This window comes from Oncorhynchus kisutch, linkage group LG15, assembly GCF_002021735.2.
Source record: "Oncorhynchus kisutch isolate 150728-3 linkage group LG15, Okis_V2, whole genome shotgun sequence".
Taxonomy (NCBI): Eukaryota; Metazoa; Chordata; class Actinopteri; order Salmoniformes; family Salmonidae; genus Oncorhynchus; species Oncorhynchus kisutch.
In genome coordinates this window covers 42706437-42730093 of record NC_034188.2, presented here as the reverse complement: position 1 = coordinate 42730093, position 23657 = coordinate 42706437, and the positions used below count along the sequence as shown (strand labels likewise).

The 23657-nt window shown below is 44.9% G+C and overlaps 1 protein-coding gene across 6 annotated transcripts in view; it reads left to right on the top strand.

The window, feature by feature from the left end:
- Window positions 1-12090, top strand: part of LOC109904740 (protein diaphanous homolog 2) — a 624432-nt gene extending 612342 nt beyond the window's left edge. For 5 of the 6 annotated variants that reach the window (XM_031790311.1, XM_031790310.1, XM_031790307.1 and 2 more), the window contains one exon: window positions 11833-12065. In XM_031790311.1, the coding sequence (XP_031646171.1) occupies window positions 11833-11897 (65 nt within the window). In that variant the 3' untranslated portion in view covers window positions 11898-12065. Of the gene's footprint in view, window positions 1-11832 lie in introns of all 6 variants that reach the window. The other variant, XM_031790312.1, reaches the window with a different exon arrangement.
- Window positions 12091-23657: the final 11567 nt, after the last annotated feature.

Genomic DNA, 23657 nt, shown 5'->3' with positions numbered 1-23657 from the left:
CCCAGGCACTGGGTGATGATGAGAGAGGTTGTATCTCTGGACATGCTGGTAGTAATGGGTGAGGTCACCGCATGTGTGGGAGGTGGGACAAAGGAGTTATCAGGGGCATGAAGAGTGGAACTAGGGGCTCCATTGTGAACTAAAACAATGATAACTAACCTGAACAACAGTATACAAGGCATATTGACATTTGAGAGAGACATACAGCGAGGCATACAGTAATCACAGGTGTTGAATTGGGAAAGCTAGCTAAAACAGTAGGTGAGACAACAGCTAATCAGCTAGCACAACAACAGCAGGTAAAATGGCGTAGACTAGGCAACGGGGCCAACAGATAAAACAAACAAGCAGAATGGAGTACCGTGATTAATGGACAGTCCAGCGTGCATCAGCTATGTAGCCAAGAGATCAGTGTCCAGGGGGCAGCGGTGGATGGGGCAGGGAAGCTGGACTGGCGAGTGTTATCCAGGTTTTTAAAAACTAACAATGACTAAATAGCTTGTAGCTAGTTAGCTGGTTAGCTTCTGGAGGTTCTTGAGTGTGTTCTAAAAATAAAAAAATAATAGCGATTCCGTATCACATTGGGTGAGGCAGGTTTCCGGAAGGTATAAACAAATTAAAAGTCAAAAGAGATAGAAAGTAAATATGGGTCCGGTGAGCGTTTGGGACGCGGCGATTCAGGCGGTTAGCAGGCCTGTGCTAACAAGCTAACAGTTTGTAGGCCCGGGCTAGACAAGGTAACAGTTAGCGGACCGGAGCTGGACAAGCTAGCAGTTAGCAGGCCGAATTAGCAAGCAGGGAGATAGTGAGGGCTAGAGAGTTAGCCTTTGGGGGACGTCGCGATGGGGTGAGTCTGTTTATTCCTCTTCATGCGATGACATCGATAGACCGGTCGTGGGCCCGGGTATTGTAGCTCAGGAGTATGCTACGGTGGTAGCACAGGTGCTACGGCCGGGCTAGCTTCAAGCTAAGTGGGTGGAAACGCTAGCCAGGAGTAATCCGGGGTTGCGGTTTAGCTAGATAGCTAGTTGCTGAAAAATCCAGCTGAAAGATGTTCCGTTTGCGGTGGGAATCCGGGGATGAATCCGGGGATGAAAAATAAATAGGTCCGTTATGCTCTGGTTAGAGTCGCGTTGTACGAACAGGCGAGAGCTTTCCGAACTACAGGTTAGCTGATGACCGGTTAGCTGAAGACCGCTAGCATACCCGCTGGTTAGCTGGCTAGCTTCAGTTGAGGGGGTCCGAAGTAAATATAAATACTTTAGGAAAAATAGCTACATTGGGTGAGTCGGGTTGCAGGAGAGTATTTGGAAGCTTAGGGTTTAGCAAAATGTTTTCAAAGAGATATGTGGAGAAAATATGTAAAAAAACGAAAAAGAAACAATAAATACAGGGACACGACAGGACAGGACGACCTACTGCTACGCCATCTTGGGATTCTCATTCTCCCCACTGTATCTAGACCTATATTAGTGGACAATGGTCATACTAGCCCTTCTTCGCCCGTTTTCCACCGTGGATATTTTAGCATGTTGTTCTTTTATAGGAGTAAATTGTTGTATTTCACTATGGCAACAGCACATCTTACTTTTCATTTCACCCCTCCTGAGGTGAATGCAGTCTCAAGTGGAATTCCAGCAGCCTATTGTGTTATTTCTGGTTTGTGAATAGGTTAGTGTGTGTGTGTCTTTGTCTCATCACTTGTGTGTGCCCTGTGTCCCTGCCTGTGTGTGTTTTCATGCCTGCCTCCTCTGTGTATTTGAGCATATGCACCTGTGAGTGTGTTGGTGTGCGCGCGTCATTGGGAGTGCACTCTGAAAGGGTCATTGCGGGAGCCAAAGCCACTGTAGGCTGTCAGACAGTGAGAGATGCAGCACCTCTAAAGGCCATGATTTTGGGGCCCCGCTGTCTATTAACAACCCTGCAACACTTCTCAGGGGCTGTCTCGCGTTGCCCCCTCGGGCCCCCTCAGGTCCCTGAAGGAACAGCAGAGAGAGGCTGCTTCTCCGAGTAGGAGACGACCCCTTTCAAACCCTCCAAACTCTAATTGTGACATCATCAACAGCATCTGACAGTAATGAGGCACTGAGTTGTCAGAGCGGCCATCAGCTTAGCTCAGTAATGTATGAGGTTGTGTGGTTTTATTCAGGGATGTTTGGTAAAGAAAAAGATGGATGAATGTGATGGCAATGACTTGACATGCAGTAATGTGAACGCTAATGCCAAAATGTTGCACGAAAGGTGCCTATTCTCTAAATAAAAAAGGTGCGCTAACAGCATTTCCGTGTGTTTACACTCCTACACAAATCCCTGGTTTTATTATGTTTTATTACTCCCTCTCTCATCCTACCACCAACCCCCCCAGCCCATAGCTCCTTTCCTAAGGTCAAGGGTTAACGCATCGTAATGGCTTTGCCACCTCCCCCGGTGATGTACACTGGCTTAAGTGTTGGTTCCTCACACCCCCACTGTCATGTTGTGGATGTGTATGCATATGTGTCAGTCCTCCCTCACCGGGGGGGTTTCTAAGGTTGGATTTATACATAGAACCCCTCCCCCATTCCAGAGCGGGGACAACACGCACCCTTGTGGGGCGCACCTCAGAACAGATACTGTAGAGATGTGTCCGTCACTTCCTCTTGACGCCTCCTCCATAACATTCACATCAAGACATTCTCCCTTGAAATGATTCTTGATGCGAACTACATCCAATATCAAATATCGGTTTGGGCAAACAAATAGAATGAAACCGTCTATCCTGCCTCGTATCAACATGGTCCATCTGTGTTTACCAGGCTATCTAGCGTTCCCATCATCACAGAGACTTTTGTGTCCACAACCTGGCACATTTTCTTCCTGTATTTGTTTGGTGGTCCATCAGTCTATTTACTTTATCACGCTGCCAAATCATCCATTTACGCTCCCATCTGTCTGTCAAACTATATCTTAGAATCCATTTGTCTAACTCTCTCAATCAAAGCAGTGCTGTATCAGGGCGGAGTTGCTCTCTTTCCTCCTGTGTTTCTTCTCCTGCAGGCCACACCATTAGACCCTTGTTTAAGTGGTTCCGGCTGCAGCACAATTAGGCTCCTCCGGACTCCCTGTCCTCTCTGCCGGCTTATACAGTACATGCATACGGGTCCCACATATAATTACAGGCAATTCACAGCTTTTTCTGTGTTGACATTTGGTTGAATTGGATGGTGAGTGATTCTAGGTTGTTGTAGGCGTCATAAGTGCTACGTGACACAGAGACAGTGATGTGTTTTTGCAAAAGGTGAACGATGCTGACAGTTTTGTATGTGCTTTGATTGATGTTGGCCTATGGTATCATTGAATGATATGGTATGGTTCACGGTGTGTGTTTTTGGCCGCAGCCACTTTACTACACTGGTACGGAGGACAAGCGGTTGGCGGTTGCGGAGACAAGTCAAGCTGTGCTGAACCAGGCCAGTGCACTGACTCCATTTGGTCCAGCTGACCCCAGCTCTGGCCTCTGGAGCTGCTAGTGCCCCAAGGCCCACCCTGGCCTCCCGCCGAGCCCCCTATCAGTTTTGGAGGATCAGCGATTGCCCCCCCCCCCCCCTCGGGCGGCCCTGTGCCTGGACCTGATGGATTACCCGCTATCCTGGCTCGGCTCAGGACTAGGAAAAGCCCGGGCCCTAGCTGCACTAGATGCCACAGACCCCATCTGTGTTCATTGCTGACTCCAGCTCCAGCCTGCCCCCCGGGCTACAGGCTTAGGCCAGTAATGAACCCCCCACTCAGAGGCTTACTGTTTTCCCCACAGCCTTATATACCCCAATGCTAGCCTTTTGCCAATATGGACAGCTAGCCTAGCAATGAATCTCAAACAGGCATTGAGCAGGCACCCTAACGATTTGAGGAGTGAATGCACAGTTGAAATTGATTTCTTTTTTTCTGAAGCCTGCTTCCTGAAATCTACTGCTGAGCTGATGATCATGAATGGGAGTTTTGCCTCTGGCGCTTGATCGATTGCAAGAAGGTTTTCATCTTTTGCCTGTTTGGTGCGTTTGTGCATTGCCTCGACTGCCAGGAGAATGCTAGGAAGTATTGTTCCGTAGAAAAATAAACCTCCAGTCCAGATATCAGAAGGGAAGAGGGCCCAATGAGAAATCACAAGTACTAGCGGCCTGTCAAGCTTGTTGTTTTCAATCAAAGATAGAGGCCTAAAAGACTGAGCACACGCTAGGCTGCAGAGGAAGAAGTTTCGACTTTTTTTCATTTTTGATCGTGAGATTGACACATACACACACACACACACACACACACACACAGTTTTTCTCTCTCTTCCCGTCACACTGTTTGTCACTGGTACAAACCTGTCAAAGCCGTCCCGCCGAGGAGGTAACCTAGTACTCTATCTCCCCTCTAAACAAAAAAATATTTGTTTATGGACATGTGTAGTGATTTCCAGGTCTCCTGCGCCGTATTGTGTTCCGAGCTGTCAAGAGACATTACTCTCAGCCCCTACTCCCCTTTCAGCGACAGCGAGCAAGGGAGAGAGAGAAAGAAAGAGAGGGGGCAGCGGACAATGGAGAAGTGTGGGGGGAGGAGGGACTGGTGTGGAGGGGCACAGCAGTGGGCAAAGGAAGACGCAAGGCCTGTAGCAAAATCAGTTAAGATGCTGCCTCCTTTCAAATAGGGGGCTAAAGTGCCCGGTTGGTCAGTACTTTAATGCAGTCCTTAAGGTAGATTTGTGAGAAAGAGGCATTTTTATTGGTCGAGAGAATAGGTTGTATTGAGTATCTGGGTCATTCACCAGTGTGTGTGTAACTGGTGAGCAGCGTGCTACATCACAGGCGACCCCATGTGTGATTGAAATCCACGATATGGACATGAGAGAGATACGCATCAGTTATGTTTGGACTGACGCCGCTTTTATATCCCATTAACATTTCGTTATCCTTTGTCTCAACAAACTGTCAAACTAGGCTCACTTTAGATTCACTTTTCCCTCCAAAGGATTTTAGCTGGGTATACATACACGCCAGGGACACCATACCTTAAGCTTATCTGCATTCTCCTTGAATTTCAAGCAGGAGATTGGAATGTTTTGTTGTTTGGGGTTGCTTTTTGGTAGTTCCTGGGGATTTGGGCATTTGACAACTAACCCTTGATTTCATGTAAACATCTGTAAATCCGGCCATGCTTGCATGGGATCCTGAGATGGAGGGAGAGTGAAAGAGGTGGACAGGAAACAGTGGGAGAGGAGTGAAGGGGGGAGAAAGTGAGTGAGAAAGATAGAGAGAACGGGCAAGAGAGAGAGAGAGAGAACGGGCGAGAGAAAGAGGGAGGAGAATTTCAGCATCTTGCCTCAGCATATCCAGGCCCGCCTTCTGTGTTTCCTCTGTCCACACCACTCTGATCCCTTTTTCCATCTGATACGGGCCCCGTGAAGAACACACCCCATAACATTTCCTGACACCCCCATTCACTCATTTAGCTGACATTACTGAAGACCAAAGGCCTTCACAAGATACCAGACACGAGACATTGCCGAGCCATTGACATGCTTTGCAGTTGTATAGCTATAAAAGTTTGAGTAAATAAACCAAGCTTTCAGTGAGCTCTTGCAGTCTTTTTTTGTTAAATTCTGTTAGGAAATACAGTATATAGCAATGTTTAGAGGGGGTCTACTTAAGTCAATGCAACTCTGCCACAATCTGACAGTGTTATAATATGATCTGAGATCAGTCTATGGGTAAAAGTGCGAAGGAGGCCTCCTGGTTGGTTATTATTTTGGCGTCCTACCTTCATTTTGGCATCCTCCCTTCATATGGTTGGTTATCATGTTCTTCGACCCTAATCCCTCCCCACTTGTCTTGCTCTCCTCTCCCTCTCTCTTTCTCTCCGCTATTTATCTTTTTCTCCACACTCTCTCTCTCTCCATCTCACCCCCCTACCCTTCTCCAGAACCCTTCAGTTGGACTCGTTTTCCCCATTCAAAGCAATTACTCTCATCTTTGAACAAGCCTCTGTTATGGCGCAAACTGTAGTTTTGCTTCTGCAACCCTATAAATTAAAGCCGGAAAAATGTCTGCTCTGCCCCCTGCATCCCATTTATATATCTTGCTTCTGGTGTTTCCTGGAGCTCCATTACTCTGCAGCCACTAGCCCTGGCTGAGGACAGGGAGAAGATGTGAGGGAAAGATAGAAGTTGCAGCGGATAGCACAGCTCTCAGAGAACTGAGTAATGGCGGTGTGTCGTGTGACGCAGAAAAGTATTGAATCACCCCATATTGCATTTTGTCTCATTGAATTATAAAGTGTTGTGTGAGTGTGTTTGGCCGTGTGTGTAATTATCCTAAAAGGAGAAGGATGATGATGGTGATTATGCTTACCTCTACCACTGTTACCTTAACCCTAATGGATACATACAGTGTGTTTATGCAGTTGCTAAACCAGCAGCTTACCCAGATGTTAATGAACTTTAACATACTGTATTTAATCCCTGCTCAGTTTACCGGTTTTCCAGGAACGCCTGGAAGATCTGACTGGGAATGCTTTAATAGATTACTAGCAGGCTTTCTCTTTGCGTTCGGATCACAGGCCCCGCTGATGATGTAATACTGTGTAATTAGTAAAGGATGAAAGTAACACAAAACCAATTATGGGTTTTCATCTCTTTTGGAGGGACCAGAGACGCTGGAGCTCCCCATCGCTCCATCACAACATGAAATGGCATTTTACTGGACGCTTTCCAGTAAATCAGACAAGAGCTCTCTGTGTGTGTGTGTGTGTGTGTGTGTGTGTGTGTGTGTGTTTGTGTGTGTGTGTGTGTGTGTGTGTGTGTGTGTGTGTGTGTGTGTGTGTGTGTGTGTGTGTGTGTGTGTGTGTGTGTGTTTGCGCAAGTGCGAAGGAGGCCTCCTGGTTGGTTATCATTTTGGCGTCCTCCCTTCATATGGTTGGTTATCATTTTGGCATTTTGGTGTCCTCCCTTCATATTACCTTTGGCCTATACAGACCGTCTCCCTATGGCATGGATCACTGGGATGCATTGTTATACACCCCTTTAGAGTGTGTTGTGTGGTGATTTGCCACTCCTTACCCCCACCCCCTTGGTGCGCTGCTTTACCACTCGAGGAACAAGAAAGAATGCTGGTCGTTTGCATTTAATTAAGCTCTGTGAGAGCTTAGTCCCCACTGTAACCAGGAATGCTCTTATTATTTTGTCAATTCCACCTTTCTCCCTCTCTTGTGCTTCTGTGACTTCGCTAACACTAAAAGATGTCGCCTCGGGGAGAAGCAGGTAAAGGGAGCCATCAAAAACCAATGGCAGCAGACAGATTTGTGATCAGTGCTAGAAATACCCTTGAAGTTGTTTGGTGTGTGGTTTTCCTTGTATAGTATGTGTGTGTGTGTGTGTTTCTATGGGTGTTTAAGTGTTTTCATCCCTGTAGAGGATGTAACGTTTAGTCTACCAATAGAAATGGGCCGCTGTTTGTGCAGTTGTTGGCGCTAGATTGATGTGGGGAGGAAAGATGGCCTTTTATACCTGACGATGCGAACTGGAAGGGCTATTAGAAGCAAATGTTTCCACTCTGAAGTATCCTCCAATGGGACATGCATTTGATTTTACCGGCCACCTTCCCTCTTCCCTCCTATCACCAAGTCTATGTAAAAGCTTACCCATACCTTCAACAGTAGGCTTGATGCAATTACCCATGTCATTTTAAAACTGTTGTCCGGTCACCTGAATGGAAAGGCAAACTTCGCTGGGGAACTTGTAGAGATGTGAACCATTTACAATTTCAACCTTCTACACACAATGGCTGGTTCTTCACTGCTCCCGAACAAGTTCAAGAAGTTGATTGAGTGTCTTCATGCCGACCTTAGCGCATAGTGTGTGCAACTTCAAATCTTCAAAGTGATTCCAAACAGACGGCGATAATTATTTCCTGGAAGTGTTGAAGTGTTTGTGTTTTCTCGCTCCATCCCTACTCCTCATTTCTTGGCCATACCCAGTCCCTCTCCTTTCTCTCTTTCATCTGTCCTCTCTCCTCCTTCTTTTCTCCCTCCCACGTCTGGTAATAGATACAGCCAGTTCTAAGCCCGGTATTAAAGGGAGGAGGATTGTATTCTCCAAGTGCCTCCGTTATATGCTGTTCTAATGGGCTCAAGGTCAGAGGCGAGTGCTCGTCCTGAAATGAGGTCACCTTGATTGGAATTGCAAAAGGCGAGGAATCGGACATGGACGTTTTCTGGCACTGGATTTGTTTTACAGTTGGTTCCTTGGTCTCTTGTTTTAAAGTTTATTGTTTACCATTGGTGGTGGTCTGCATGGAACATTTGGCGCCCGCGAAGTTGTTCGAGCTTGCCCCGTAGGCACGAGAAACCCTTGGAAGCGTTTCTGAAGATGAAAGGGAGGCTGAACGTGGAAAGTCTCTCAGATGTGCTCTGCAATATGGAGCATGTGAAGTTCAGAAGGTCGCAGGCTGTAACTTTCAGCAACTCAAGTCAACGGGAAGCATATAGCACATCTGTCTCTCTCTATGCATATATATCTCTCCGGCTATCTCTGCCTCCTTCTTTTTCTCACTCAGGCTCTCTCTCTTTATCTCTAGGTTCCTCACTCCCTTTTTTATATCTGCCTTGATTTCTTCTTTCTGTCTGTACTTCTCCCCCTCTTCTTTTCAATCTCCCTCCCTATCTGTTACCCCCCCCCCCGGCTTTCTCTCCTCCATCCTACTCCCCCCTCTCCTTCTGTGCGCCATCTGCATGCTCTCTCTCAATCTGAGGCGTCTGTGTTGGAAGTCTTGGTAGTGGAGATGTGTGCACCCCACTGCCGTCACAGTCACTCTGTCGCATTAAACAACACCCAGCCCGGGACACCTGGCACCCCACAGCTGGCACTGAGTAATGGGCTCCACCATGGCAGTGCCAGGGGAGGCCTGCATGGGCTTAGCTAGCTACCTTGTTTCCGTTGATATCTTGCTTCCTGGCCGCCCAGTGCCGCCCAACCCTCCTGCCACCTGGCATGGCGGGGCCGTGCCATGGGTAGCCATGGGCAGCCATAGTTGGCCTGTTGGAGAGGGAGGGAGGGATTGCTTGTAATTCTCTTATGGACTTGGGAGGCGTGGGCCGACGCAGCCAACCCAAAGGGTTCTAAGTGAGCTCGCAGGAGCAGCCTGAGTGAAACCTGTTGCATAAATATTGGAAATTCGGAACACCTTGCCTTACAACAAATCCCCTTTGAAACTAACCAAAGACAAGAGTCTCTCTCTCTATCTCTGAGAGAGAGAGTGCTGTGTTTGTAGTGTGCTGTGTTTGTGTACTTGCCTGGCACTCTTGATCTTTAGGGTTGTGCGGTGTGTGTCTCTGCATTACGTTTGGCCTGCATTAAAGGGACATTTCTAAATTGTGCAACTTCATATTGCTCATGTCCAGCACCACCCCAACATCAACATATGTGAAAACGGTGCATTTCAATGTTTTGTAACAAAAAAGTTAGAGGAAGATAAGCGTTTCCAATGACATCATCAACTGATTAGTAGACCAGGCACGGCACCAGGATTTTTGACCAATAGGTGGGGGTGCTAAGAAAATAGTTGATTTTCATGACATTTAAGTGCATTTATTCCATATGTATAATCAGACAACTGTGCATTGGTGATAATGTTGAAAATGAAATGGCTATCACAATGTCAGAAAGGACATGAATAATATCCAAAGTGCAACAACAATGAGAAGTGCAATGCATTTAGCCTATGCCTGTCAACTGTGCACACACTTGTAAAACGAACTGACTTTCATCACAATCTTAGTGATTATATTTATATTGCAAACCAAAATAACTTGTAGGCTGACGATATACATGCATCCTGCTGTGCATTGATTATAATGTTACAGATTAAATGTCCATCACAACATCAGAAATGATTATATCCACAGTGCAGCCACAACGAGAAGTGAATTTACCCTATGCCTGTCAACTGTGTACACGTGGTGAAAAAACGAGCTGGCTATCATTTTTCTTAGGGATTATATTTCTATTGCAAAAATACTTGTAGGCCGACTGGCGTCTTCTTGTTCCGTCCAGTTCGAGATCAGCGCGATTGAATCATGTTCCCACCACCGGAAAGGCGCGCTCTGTCAATAAATAAAAGGCCTTTCAGATACTCATCAAGTGTTGTTTTTTGGAAGGACGATACGTCCGTTGTGGTTCAGTGCAAATAAGTCTATAATCTTCTGGCCATCCAGGGCCCTGGTTCTTTCTGTGTGCATGGACAGGCAGGCACGGTTGCTGAGTCGAGGGTTTGCCCAGTATTCCATTCTGTATATCATGATGCGTGTACTTCGAGATTTTCCTGTGCAACTGTTTTGCCGAATTTGCCTATGACCTGTAAAAGTTCAAGGAAGTTTCCCTGGTTGACAGCCATGTCGTTTTCTATGTCTCCTCTCTGTGAAAGTCCCTGGTATGCAGTGTAACGCAACAACGGATCTCATATACTCTCTGTTCTCTCTGACTATTTTTGAATGTTCATCACTTAGAGCATCGCATATTGTTGAGCCAGACTCTTTCTGAATAGTCCACTCATTCCACGCTGTCATTGCATATTTATGCTCCACACTAGCATTGTGTGTCTTGAACGAACTTGTTCTTCCAGTTCTGGTAGCCATTGTGGGTAAATGCCCCCTTCTCTCCACCATGGTTTCCTGGACGTTGAAAGTGGCGACATGCAAAGTAGAAAGCACGGTCTTTGACATAGATTATTCCAGCCATTTGCAATCCTCATACCATCTACAATTGAAGTAGTGATCCTGCTGTCCAACTTTTGTGGCTGGATAACGTCGAAGAAGAGGGCGCCTTGGTTCTTCAACAGGTGACAGGCTTAAATCAGAGGGAGCGGTGGCTGTGCTAACAGTGCAGCTAACGGTGGCTGTGGAGCAGCTAGCAGCGACAAACTGCTCTGGTGCTCCCTCACGTCGTGGCTCACGAGTTTCTCTCTACGACTCATCTTTCTTATCTCCTTTTTTTTCCTTGGCCCCCTCAGAGACAGGGTCTGGGTCTGGATTTTTATTTTCTACCCGTACTCTTCTCTTGATCAGAAAACGGTCCATCGCAACGGGGTGAGATGGGTGACTAGCTAGCTAGAAGTTAGCTCACATAACGTAGCCTAACGTGCGCGAGCACACACACCAGACACACACACACACGTCATACGGCACGAGCACACAGCCAGGGATCGGATTGAGAACAGAATGGCTGGTTATTAACTTTTAAAATATTTCAACATTAAAAAAAATAGTAAAATGCTTGAGGGGGCTTAATTGGGGCTATGCCGATTTGCGACGTGTCTATAGCCCCCCCATAGCCCCGGTGTAGCGCTGTGCCTGAAGTAGACAATGCCTACTCATAATTGGTTCAAATCACACGAGGCCACGCCGATGTCATATCTCCCTCTATATATTTTTTTCCACAAAACGCAGAAACACGCAATTATGTTGACATTGGGGTGGTGTTGGATATGATGAATATAAAGTTGATAAGGAAATATAAAGTTGACATGCTCCCTGTGATGTGAGAATAGGTGGAAGGGCTCTTGAGTGGGAGGCCAGATCCCGAGCTCAATGGAGTTACTATGACACCAGACGCAAGCACCACCACTCCAGCCCCTCTTGTCTCTTCCTCTCAACCCTGATGCTCTCTTATTAATCAGCTTGGGTTATGTTGTTGATGTTTTCCCTCCCTCCTTCTCTCCTTCCCCTCACAACCCCTTTTTTTATTTGAGGTACCGTCTGTGGGTTACTATGACTCTAACAACACTTTCCTGTTCCCTTTCTATTTTTTTCTCTCTCTCTCTTCAGACAACCGGCGTGCGGTCCTGGAAAGGTCTCGATCACGCCACAACGCAAACCCCCAGGCTCGATGATGGCCCGCGCCTACCAGAAGACGTTAGACAAGTGCCAAAGAGGCCTGCGAGGAGAATCTGAGGACGTATAGTAGGAGAGATGGACCCCAGCCGTGTGGCACACACACACACACACACTTAAACACTCACAGACACATAAAAAAAACACACCAACACATGAACACACACATACATTATATATACAAAAGTATGTGGACACCCCTTAAAATTTGTGCATTCAGCCATTTCAGCCACACCAGTTGCTGACAGGTGTATATAATCAAGCACACAGTCATGCAGTCTCCATAGACAAACATTGGCAGTAGAATGGCCCATTCTAAAGAGCTTAGTGACTTTCAACGTGGCACCGTCATAGGATGCCACCTTTCCAACAAGTCAGTCAAATTTCTGCCCTGCTAGAGCTGCCCTGGTCAACTGTAAGTGCTGTTATTGTGACATGGAAATGTCTAGGAGCAACGACGGCTCAGCCGTGAACTGGTAGGCCACACAAGCTCACAGAACAGGACCGCTGAGTGCTGATGTCGCAACACTCACTACCGACTTTCAAACTGCCTCTGGAAGCAACGTCAGCACAATAACTGTTCGTTGGGAGCTTCATGAAATGGATTTCCATGGCCGAGCAGCCGCACACAAGCCTAATATCACCATGCACAATGCCAAGCTTCGGCTGGAGTGGTGTAAAGCTAGCCACCATTGGACTCTGGGGCAGTGGAATCACGCTTCATCATCTGGCAGTCCAAAGGACGACTCTGGGTTTGGTAGATGCTAGGAGATGGCTCCCTGCCCTAATATAGTGCCAGCTGTAAAGTTTGGTGGAGGAGGAATAACGGTCTGGGTCGGTTTTTCATAGTTCGGGCTAGGCCCCTTAGTTCCAGTGAAGGGAATCTTAAAGCTACAGTGACAATGAAATTCCAGACTATTATGTGCTTCCAACTTTGTGGCAGTTTGGGGAAGGCCCTTTCCTGTTTCAGCATTACATTGCCCCCATGCACAAATCACGGTCCATACAGAAATGGTTTGTAGAGATCGATGTGGAAGAACTTGACTGGCCGGCACAGAGCCCTGACCTCAATCTCATCTACCACCTTTGGGATGAATGAATTGGAACGCCGACTGTGTGCCAGGCCTAATCGCCCGACCTCACTAATGCTCTTATGGCTGAATGGAAGTAAGTCCCCACAGCAATGTTCCAAATTCTAGTGGAACGCCTTCCCAGAAGAGTGGAGGCTGTTATAGGAGCAAATGGGGGACCAAACTCCATACTAATGCCCATGATTTTGGAATAAGATGTTCGACGAGCAAGTGTCCACATACTTTTGGTAATATAGTATATATATATATATATATATATATATACACACACACACACAGTTGAAGTCGGAAGCTTACATCCACTTAGGTTGGAGTCATCAAAACTCGTTTTTCAACCACTCCACAAATGTCTTGTTTACAAACTATAGTTTTGGCAAGTCGGTTAGGACATCTACTGTGTGCATGACGCAAGTAATTTTTCCAACAATTGTTTACAGACATATTATTTTACTTAGAATTCACTGTACCACAATTCCAGTGGGTCAGAAGTTTACATACACGAAGTTGACCGTGCCATTAAACAGCATGGAAGATTCCAGAAAAGTATGTCATGGCTTTAGAAGCTTCTGATAGGCTAATTAACATAATTTGAGTCAATTGGAGGTGTACCTGTGGATGTATTTCAAGGCCTACCTTCAAACTCAGTACTTCTTTGCTTGATATCATGGGAAAATCAAAAGAAATCGTGGACCTCCACAAGTCTTGTTCATCTTTGGGAACAATTTCCAAACTCCTGAAGGTACCACGTTCATCTGGACAAACAATAGTACGCAAGTATAAACACCATGGGACCACGCAGGCATCATACCACTCAGGAAGGAGACGCATTCTGTCTCCTAGCAATGAACGTACTTTGGTGCGAAAAGTGCCAATCAATCCCAGAACAACAGCAAAGGACCTTGTGAAGATGCTGGAGGAAACAGGTACAAAAGTATCTATATCCACAGTAAAACGAGTCCTATGTCGACATAACCTGAAAGGCCGCTCAGCAAGGAAGAAGCCACTGCTCCAAAACCACTATAAAAAAGCCAGACTGGTTTGCAACTGCACATGGGGGCAAAGATCATACTTTTTGGAGAAATGTCCTCTGGTCTGATGAAACAAAAATGTAATTGTTTGGCTATAATGTTTGGAGGGGAAATGGGGATGCTTGCAAGCCAAAGAACACCATCCCAACTGTGAAGCACAGGGATGGCAGCATCATGTTGTGGGGGTGCTTTGCTGCAGGAGAGACTGGTGCACTTCACAAAATAGATGGCATCATGAGGTGGGAAAATTATGTGGATATATTGAAGCAACATCTCAAGACATCAGTCAGGAAGATAAAGCTTGGTTCCAATTGGACAATGACCATACTTCCAAAGTTGTGGCAAAATGGCTTAAGGACAACAAAGTCAAAGTATTAGAGAGTGGCCATCACAAAGCCCTGACCTCAATCCCATAGAAAATGTGTGGGCAGAACTGAAAAAGCTTGTGCGAGCATGGAGGCCTACAAACCTGACTCAGTTACATCAGCTCTGTCAGCCAAAATTCACCCAATTTATTGTGGAAAGCTTGTGGAAGGCTACCTGAAATGTTTGACCCAAGTTAAACAATGTAAAGGCAATGCTACCAAATACTGATTGAGTGTACGTAAACTTCTGACCCACTGGGAATGTGATGAAAGAAATAAAAGCTGAAATAAATCATTCTCTCTACTATTATTCTGACATTTCACATTCTTAAAATAAAGTGGTGATCCTAACTGACCTTAGACAGGGACTTTTTACTAGGATTAAATGTCAGGAATTGTGAAATACTGAGTTTAAATGTATTTGGCTAAGATGTATATAAACCTCCGACTTCATCTGTATATAATACATACACACACACACACACACACACACACACACACACACACACACACACACACACACACACACACACACACACACACACACACACACACACACACACACACACACACACACACACACACACACACACACACACACACATACTGCCAGGTCCTGAAGAAGAAAAAGACCCATAGAGAGGCTATGCTGAACTGAGGAACTGACAGAACAAGAACAGTACATTTTCACTCACAGAACATTCAATAGTCATACTGTTGGTCTGACCGCCTTACATATTTATTCACTACTTTCTCATGGCTCTGCCTGTACATGACTGTTTAAAGCTTTGGATGTTTTGAAAAAGCTTTTTTTTTCTTTGTTGTTTTTGCTTTTTTGACTGGACACATCATACATGGTCTCTCAAATTGTCATATAGGTCCACAGCACTTGTCCTCTCATCTCTGGTCATATTATTCCGATTGGGTGCAGTATTGCTTGAGAAATGTGAGTAGTGATGTAGCTAGAGAATAGTCAGTGAGGACTGCACTATATTGTATGCTTTTCAGCAGGAAGATTTTACTAACCACATCCAACAAAGCTTTCCTTTTATTTTCTGCTTGTATTCAACACATCCAGCAATTGACTGTGGCCACAGGGGTGAAACCCTTTTTCTGACAAATATTATTTTCTCTGGCATGAAACCAGATCATATTATGAATAACGTATCTCACAACAACGACACAGAACTGCACCCTGTAAATGTGCATCACTGATCCTTGACTGAATTCTCCATATATTGTGGATTGTATTTATTTTTTTGTGTTTTTTTCTCCCTTAAATGTCAAATGCCTTAGGTCTTGAGAGGTTTTGCACGCTAGCTGTTCACGCAGAAATCTGAAATATAAATGAACATACAAGCCTCAGCGAAAGGCTGCTTTTACTGAGTGCTCGACCACACAAGCCAGTCGAGCTATTGAATTGTTAACTAGCGTTAGCATGCTGAAGCATTAGCTTGTCTGCTCCAGTCAGGCTTCTAAATGGCTTACTAGCATTAGCATGCTAAGCCATTAGCTTGTCAGAGAGGGATTTCCCCATTTCTTAATGTCAGTGCTAAGAGCTTTCCCCTTACTATCAGTTTCCTTCTAACCGTAGCATAACCTACCCAGACTTCACATTCATTTGACAAGATGTCATACGTAACAAAATTGCCAAATAAAAAAATAATCAAATGCATAAATGCTAGTTTGAGAATTCAGTTAGAAAATAAATCTCGAAGTATTGTGCTAACAGTAAGGAGCCATTTGAGATTTGTACCCCTTTTTTTCACACATATTTATTCCCATATTCACAAAGAGGGCCTAGAGCACGCTTGTCCCTTCCATGTCTGAGCAGTAAGCAGATGCTAGAGAAACTGTCGCTTTCCCCCAAAAGGCAACCGTAGCCAGAGGAATACATTGAGGGTTGATGCAGACAACATGGTGGCTATCTCAGTAAGGGAAGCCTCCACACACCCTCCCTTGCCCTACTGCTTATGGCGTGAGTAACCGCTTGCCATAATGTGAGGTAATTACCATAACACTGCTGGAAAAGCTGCTGGCAGAAAATCAAGCCTTCCTCGTGATCGGAACAGAAGCTTGGGAGAAAAGCAATGTTGCTGTTTAAACAGTCTGCCAGCGAGGTGTGTGATGAGACGGTTTGTTGCACTCCTTGTCTTAGAAGCCTCACTGGCCAAGTTTCATCAATTCGATCTCCATAATATTCTATTCCTTCAGGTTCAAGGTGCATGAGAGTTACCTGAGAGAAGTGTGGCATAGTCCAGGAAGGCGATGAGTCATGTTCTGTTAAGATGGGGGTGTACAGTTACAGAGAAGCTTCATCCCAAATGGCACACCATTCCCCACATAGTGTTTTTAACTGGAGCCCTATGGGCCCTGGTCAAAATTATTGCACTACATAGGGAATCTGGTTCTATTTGGGATGCAGCCAGAGAAAGAAGTGAAGGAGTGTATTTGCCATAGCTTTGGCTTCACACAATGTGTCATAAACACTAGAGAGACCCGTTGTGGAAGATCCAGCACTGCCAAAGGCATTGATTTGCTTTTTCTCATTAAAAAGCACCCTTTTGTTCTATTTTACCATCAAACAGTACATACTGTTTTCTTAACACTCCATTTCTTGAACTCCCACCCATACAACACTATGAACGTTGTGAACCCACACCCAAAGGTGTTTGATTTGTAACATATTCCAATTCCAGAAGTTTCTCTACGTGTGAGTGCGATCTTCAGAATGCTCCTAGCTTCAATTTGTTCGTTTTTAAAAATTTCATTTCTTTGAATAATTAGACAGACAAATTGTTGTTTTATCCTACTTTCATCAAATGTGTTTTTTTTTGTGCCAAGTATTCAAAACATGAAAAACTGTTACAGAAGGGTGACTGGATCCTCAGTTGTACTGTTTGGTTTTTGTATTTATCAAAAGGGATCAAATATCTCTCCTAGTCAAGTGAAATTATAGTTTAGCTTGTACAGAATCAAATCTAGATTTTGAACCTGGTTGTCAACTCTTTAAACAAGTCCATAGTACACATTTAAGCAGTTAAACATTGATACATTGAACATATGAAATTGTGATGTGATCGCACATAATGGAACACAATGCACTTATCATCAAATAATATCTTTTGGAATTTAATACAGAATATTTTGACTGAATTAGACTTTTTTTAAATTCAAGATGGATCTCTCATTCTTGATTTCCTGGTACAATGAAATCAGAGACTAAAACTACCTTCCCCATTTGTGATTGTTGTATTTTCCCCTGTAGGCTGGTCCCATATCTGTTTTGTGCTGTATAGCCAACTGTCGCCTATGCAGCACAAACAGATCTGTGACCAGGCTATTCAACTTGTGCTGTGGAGTGATAAATGTGTGCTGTGTATACGCAGATACTAGTAGCAGTGTTGCAGGTGGCAACAGTACCTGTCAATGGACTGAATCACCACAGTAGTGTTAAATGGTCCCTCTGATTGGGCCAAATCATTTCATGCTCACCCCGTGTTTGCCACTAAAGGCATTATTCTTACTTGAGATCTGCTTTGAGGTGACCATACTAAGGACGACCCGCTTAACTCAAATGTTCACCCAAGTCTCTTATTAACATCAATAAATGATTTACATGAAAGTCTGAATTGGGCAAGTGGATCTCAAGTCAGAATACTGCCCTAACTGAGAAACCGACCATAAGAGTGATGTGTGTCAATGAGGAGGCAGTTGTATGTGAAACTATTTAGGTGCCATCATTTGGTGTATTCTGATTAGTAGCAAAATTTTGGATCGACGTTCAAACTCATTGACGGTCCACTTCAACTTCATGATTGCTACATTGCCACAGATACCAAGTGAACTACTTGGTGAAAATGTTATTTTAAGCAAATAGTTCATTTGCGGGCCACATTTCCTTATTGTTCCCAATTTGTTAGTCCTTTATATTGTAATTTGTCAATGAAACATTATGATATGATGAATAAAGAAAAGATAAAGTAACAATGTTGACATGATGTATGCTACCATAGCCCTGCCTGCCCTCGGCTTTGTTCACATTTACTTTTTTCTTTCTTTTTTCGTAAAAACAATTTATATTTGTAATATCTTTATTTGTATCCATAAGGAAGACAAAATGTAATTGTTATGCACACTGTTCCTGCGTGAAGTATGTAATGGAATATCATACTAAATAATAACCACTTTGTTATATAAATTGATTTCTGAAAGAAGTGTCATCTTTACCATTGACTTGTGTCTCCTAAGTACAAACGGTGATTTTTTTATCAACCCCTGTTTAAATGTCTATTTTCCTGATCTAATCACTGAGTATCGCCTGTCATTCTTGTAAGTAACACTTTAGCTGACAGGTATAATGATTTATTATGTCGCTGTCTATTTTTATCTGACTTAAAATGTTTGTTTTTTTGGGGGGGGGGGATCATTTCCTCCTGATGGCAGAGCAGATGATACCTGTCCCTGATGATAATAGGGTATTACAATGCATTATAGCTTCATCATAATGCATTATACCTACAGCCTGTAAGTAAAGTACAGCTTTCCTCACTTTCTTCCATTACAGTCTCCCTACAATGACCGAGCAGATGATACCCGTTCCTGGCTGACTTATGGACAGAGAGTACTGAGTGCTAGTGGTGTAAGCGCATGATAAATGGGACCGCTCCAGTCATACCTAGAAAGGCAACATATTTGGAGCTTCACGCCCCAGCCCTTTATCTTGCGCTGTGTCAAAGGCAAGAAGATAACACTGTCAGCACTAACTGTAGCTTACGGAAATGACCATCAACCCATGAAGTTGAGTCAAACAACATAAGCAACCTCTTCTACTTGCAAAAAAAGATCCTCCCACATACTTCAATGCAGGGAAATCATGGCATTTTTGTCTGGAGAGTGATAAATAAGTAATTGTTTTACTTATTTCTCCCTCCAGACGTAAATGCATGATTTCCTTGCGTTGAAGTATGTTGGAGAATTTTTTGGCAGGTTGTCGATATTGCTCCCCTTGTCCTCAAATGTACACAGCTTAGGCTATTTATTTTGTGCTGATGATTTTGAAGAGTGGCTATTTCACATGTAGAAAATGTTGTGCTATATTTCTGTTTTTGTTAGCAAGTAACATTTTGTGGTACTTTGACAAAACACCTGAAATGTATTTAAACTAGATAGAGAAGGATAGTGAAAGTATAGTTATATACAGTACCAGTCAAACGTTTGGACACACCTACTCATTCAAGGGTTTTTCTTTATTTTGATAATTTTCTACATTTTATCATAATGAAGACATCAAAACTATGAAATTTTATTTTTTATTTTATTTGACCTTTATTTAACCAGGCAAGTCAGTTAAGAACACATTCTTATTTTCAATGACGGCCTGGGAACAGTGGGTTAACTGCCTGTTCAGGGGCAGAACAACAGATTTGTACCTTGTCAGCTCGGGGGTTTGAACTCACAACCTTCCGGTTACTAGTCCAACGCTCTAACCACTAGGCTACCCTGCCGCCCTGCCGCACCCTAACACATATGGAATCATGTAGTAACCCAAAAAGCGTTAAACAAATTTTACATTTGAGATTCTTCAAAGTAGCCACCATTTCCCTTGATGACAGCTTTGCACACTCTTGCTATTCTCTCAATCAGCTTCATGAGGCCTGGAATTAATTTCAATTAACAGGTGTGCCAGGACCAGTTGCAGAGAGAGGTATTCAGTCCCAGGTTCCCGAGCTTGGTGACAGGCTTGGAGGGGAATATGGTGTTGAATGATGAGCTATAGTCAATGAACAGCATTCTCACATAGGTACAGTCCCTTTGTCTTTTTCCACATTTTGTTAAGTTACAGACTGATTCTAAAATGGGTTAAATACATGTTTTTCCTCATCAATCTGCACACAGTCTTCTTGGGTATGATGATACAAGCTTGGCACACCTGTATTTGGGGAGTTTCTCCCATTCTTCTCTGCAGATCCTCTCAAGCTCTGTCAGGTTTGATCGGGAGCGTTGCTGCACAGCTATTTTCGGGTCTCTCCAGAGATGTTCAATTGGGTTCAAGTCTGGGCTCTGCTGGGCCACACAAGGACATCCAGAGACTTGTCCTGAAGCCACTTCTGTGTTGTCTTGTCTGTGTACTTAGGGTCGTTGTTCTGTTGGAAGGTGAACCTTTGCCCCGGTCTGAGGTCCTGAGCGCTCTGGAGAAGGTTTTGATCAAGGATCTCTCTGTACTTTGCTCTGTTTATCTTTCCCTCAATCCTGACAAGTCTCTCAGTCCCTGCCACTGAAAAATCCCCACAGTGTGATTCTGCCACCACCATGCTACACTGAAGGGATGGTGCCAGGTTTCCTCCAGATGTGATGCTTGGCACTCAGGCCAAAGATTTCAATCTTGGTTTCATCAGACCAGAGAATCTTGTTTCTCATGGCTTGAGAGTCCTTTAGGTGCCTTTTACCAAACTCCAAGTGGGCTGTCATGGGTCTTTTACTGAGGAGTGGCTTCCGTCTGTCCTCTCTACCAAGGCCTGATTAGTGGAGTGATGCAGAAATGATTGTCCTTTGGAAAGTTCTCCCATCTCCACAGAGTTAACCCCCCCTGACCAAGGCCCTTCTCTCCTGATTGCTCAGTTTGGTCGGGCAGATCATTCTAAGAAGTCTTGGTGGTTCCAAACGTCTTCCATTTAAAAATGATGGAGGCCACTGTGTTGAAAGGTTGTGTTGAAAGGTTGAAAATGTCCGTAAATACGCCTGCCAGCTGGTCTGCGTATGCTCTGAGGAAGCTCCATAGTATTCCGTCTGGCTCAGCGGCCTTATGACTGTTGACCTGTTTAGAGGTCTTACTTACATCAGCCTCAGAGACCGATATCAGCCAGTTTGAGGGTTACTTTACTCTTAGCTTGTTTTTACACACCTGCTACCTACGGCTACTAGCTTTGGCACAGAACCTCACTCTGCTCTTCTTCCTTAGAATGTAATACAAATGCCTACAGCTTTGTCTGATGATGACAACAGCGAAGTGGGTCTGTTTTTGCCTCCATAAGTCTTTGGGGTGATTCAGAAAGATTAGGCTCCTCCTAGAATGTAACACGACAAGTTTATAGCTTTGACTGATGATTACAACAATAGCTACAGTGAAGGTGTTCCACTTTTGTCTTTTCGAGGTGACTCAGAAAGATTATGCTCCTCTTGCCGTATTTGTCTGGTCTGGTGAAATTGTACTTCTTACGAAGGTGAGGGATAATGTTGAGCTACTAACTAGGATGAGGCATGGGTGGCCCTGTACAGGTAATGAGCTTAGCAGTGCAGCAGTATATATGGTATGCGGCGATGGGATTTTGTTATTTTGACACCCCAGGTAAACTAGCCCTTTCAGTGTCTGAAAGATGAGCAGAGTCCACACGCTCTCCGCTGACAGATCAGCTGTCCACAATAGTACATCATAACATGTTGCGTGTTTGTTTCCCAAACTTCCAGGAATATAAAAGCATGTTGCAAGGCGAAGCGAAGTAGGGAGAAAGTAACGACTCCCTACTTACCTGAGCTAATTCTGTCTCAGAGTTGGAGGAACCTTTTGTTGAGCAGCGTGTGTGTGTGTGTGTGTGTGTGTGTGTGTGTGTGTGTGTGTGTGTGTGTGTGTGTGTGTGTGTGTGTGTGTGTGTGTGTGTGTGTGTGCGCGCGCGCGCGTGTGTCAGCAGGTGTCTGTCTGTGGGAGACACAATGATATATTTTTTCCTGACGTTCTCCAGGGTTACACAGCTCTAACAACAGCCCACTGATCATCGGATGATCATCACAAAGACATGCGGAAATGGAACCTGCAGTGAATTTTATCAGCCCCGTTAAACCCAATGTGATGTTAGAAAAGAGTGCCCATTTGAAACAGTGTGGCGTTTAGATTATTACATCCAGCCAAGATAAAAATGAGATAGCAGCGGTGATGCCTGGCAGATATTTCAGCTTGGATGTCGGCCCACCACCTCAAGCTCAGGAAGACGGAGCTGCTCTTCCTCCCGGTGAAGGCCTGCCCTCTCCAAGACCTTTCCATCACAGTTGACAACTTCCCGATGTCCCCCTCACAGAGTGCAAAAAACTGAACCTGGACAACACCCTGTCGTTCTCTGCAAACATCAAAGCAGTGACTCGCTCCTGCAGGTTCATTCTCTACAATATCCATAGAGTACCGAACCTACTTCACACAGGAAGCGGCGCAGGTCCTAATCCAGGCATTTGTCATCTTACTGTCTGGACTACTGCAACTCTATGTTGGCTGGGCTCCCCGCTCGTGCCATCAAACCGCTGCGACTTATCCAGAACGCTGCAGCCCACTGGCTTCCAGTCGAAGCTCGCATCCATTACAAGACCATGGTACTTGCCTACGGAGTGTCAAGAGGAACTGCCCCTCCCTACCTTCAAGCTATGTTCAAATCCTACACCCCCAACCCAAGCATTGAGTTCTGCCACCTCTGGTCTCTTGGCCCTCCCACCCCTACGGGCGGGCAGCCCCCGCTCAGCACAGTCCAAGCTCTGCTCTGTCCTGGCACCCCAATGGTGGAGCCAGAGGACATCAGAGTTCCTACCCCTGTTCCGAATACATCTGAAACCCTAAAACCCCCTCATGTGCATGTTTGTGGCCACCTCTTGCCCCTAACCCCTTGGCACTAGTTCTATAAAATATATATAAATGTAAGCATTATGGTAGGTGCCATATTATTTACACTTATCAGATTTATTTAATTTTACCTTTATTTAACAAGGCAAGTCAGTTAAGTACAAATTCTTATTTTCAATGACGGCCTAGGAACAGTGGGTTAACTGCCTGTTCAGGGGCAGAACGACTGATTTGTACCTTATCAGCTCGGGGATTTGAACTTGCAACCTTCCGGTTACTAGTCCAACGCTCTAACCACTACGCTACCCTGCCACCCCATTTAAACAAATGCCTGATTAGGGACTAGGGGTTGTTTGTGTCTCCTACCCCATACATGGTCATTTCCTTCTTTAGATCACTGCAGACCCAAAATGTCTGCTGAGGCTGGCTCTCAGGAACCTGGATGTGAGTCTCCGTCTGCCTGTCATAATCTCTCTCCTCCCTCTCCCCTCCCTAGCAGACGGGCAGCGAGTTGGCATCTTTTCTCCTGTCTGCCCTGGGGCTGTGGAGCTCACTGCTGCTCCCAACATGGTCCTGTATCCCCTAACTCCCCCATCCTTCTCCATCTCTATCTCACCCGAACCGCATCCAACCAGAAACCCGATCCAGGAGGAGTAGTCACTTGCCAGCTGGG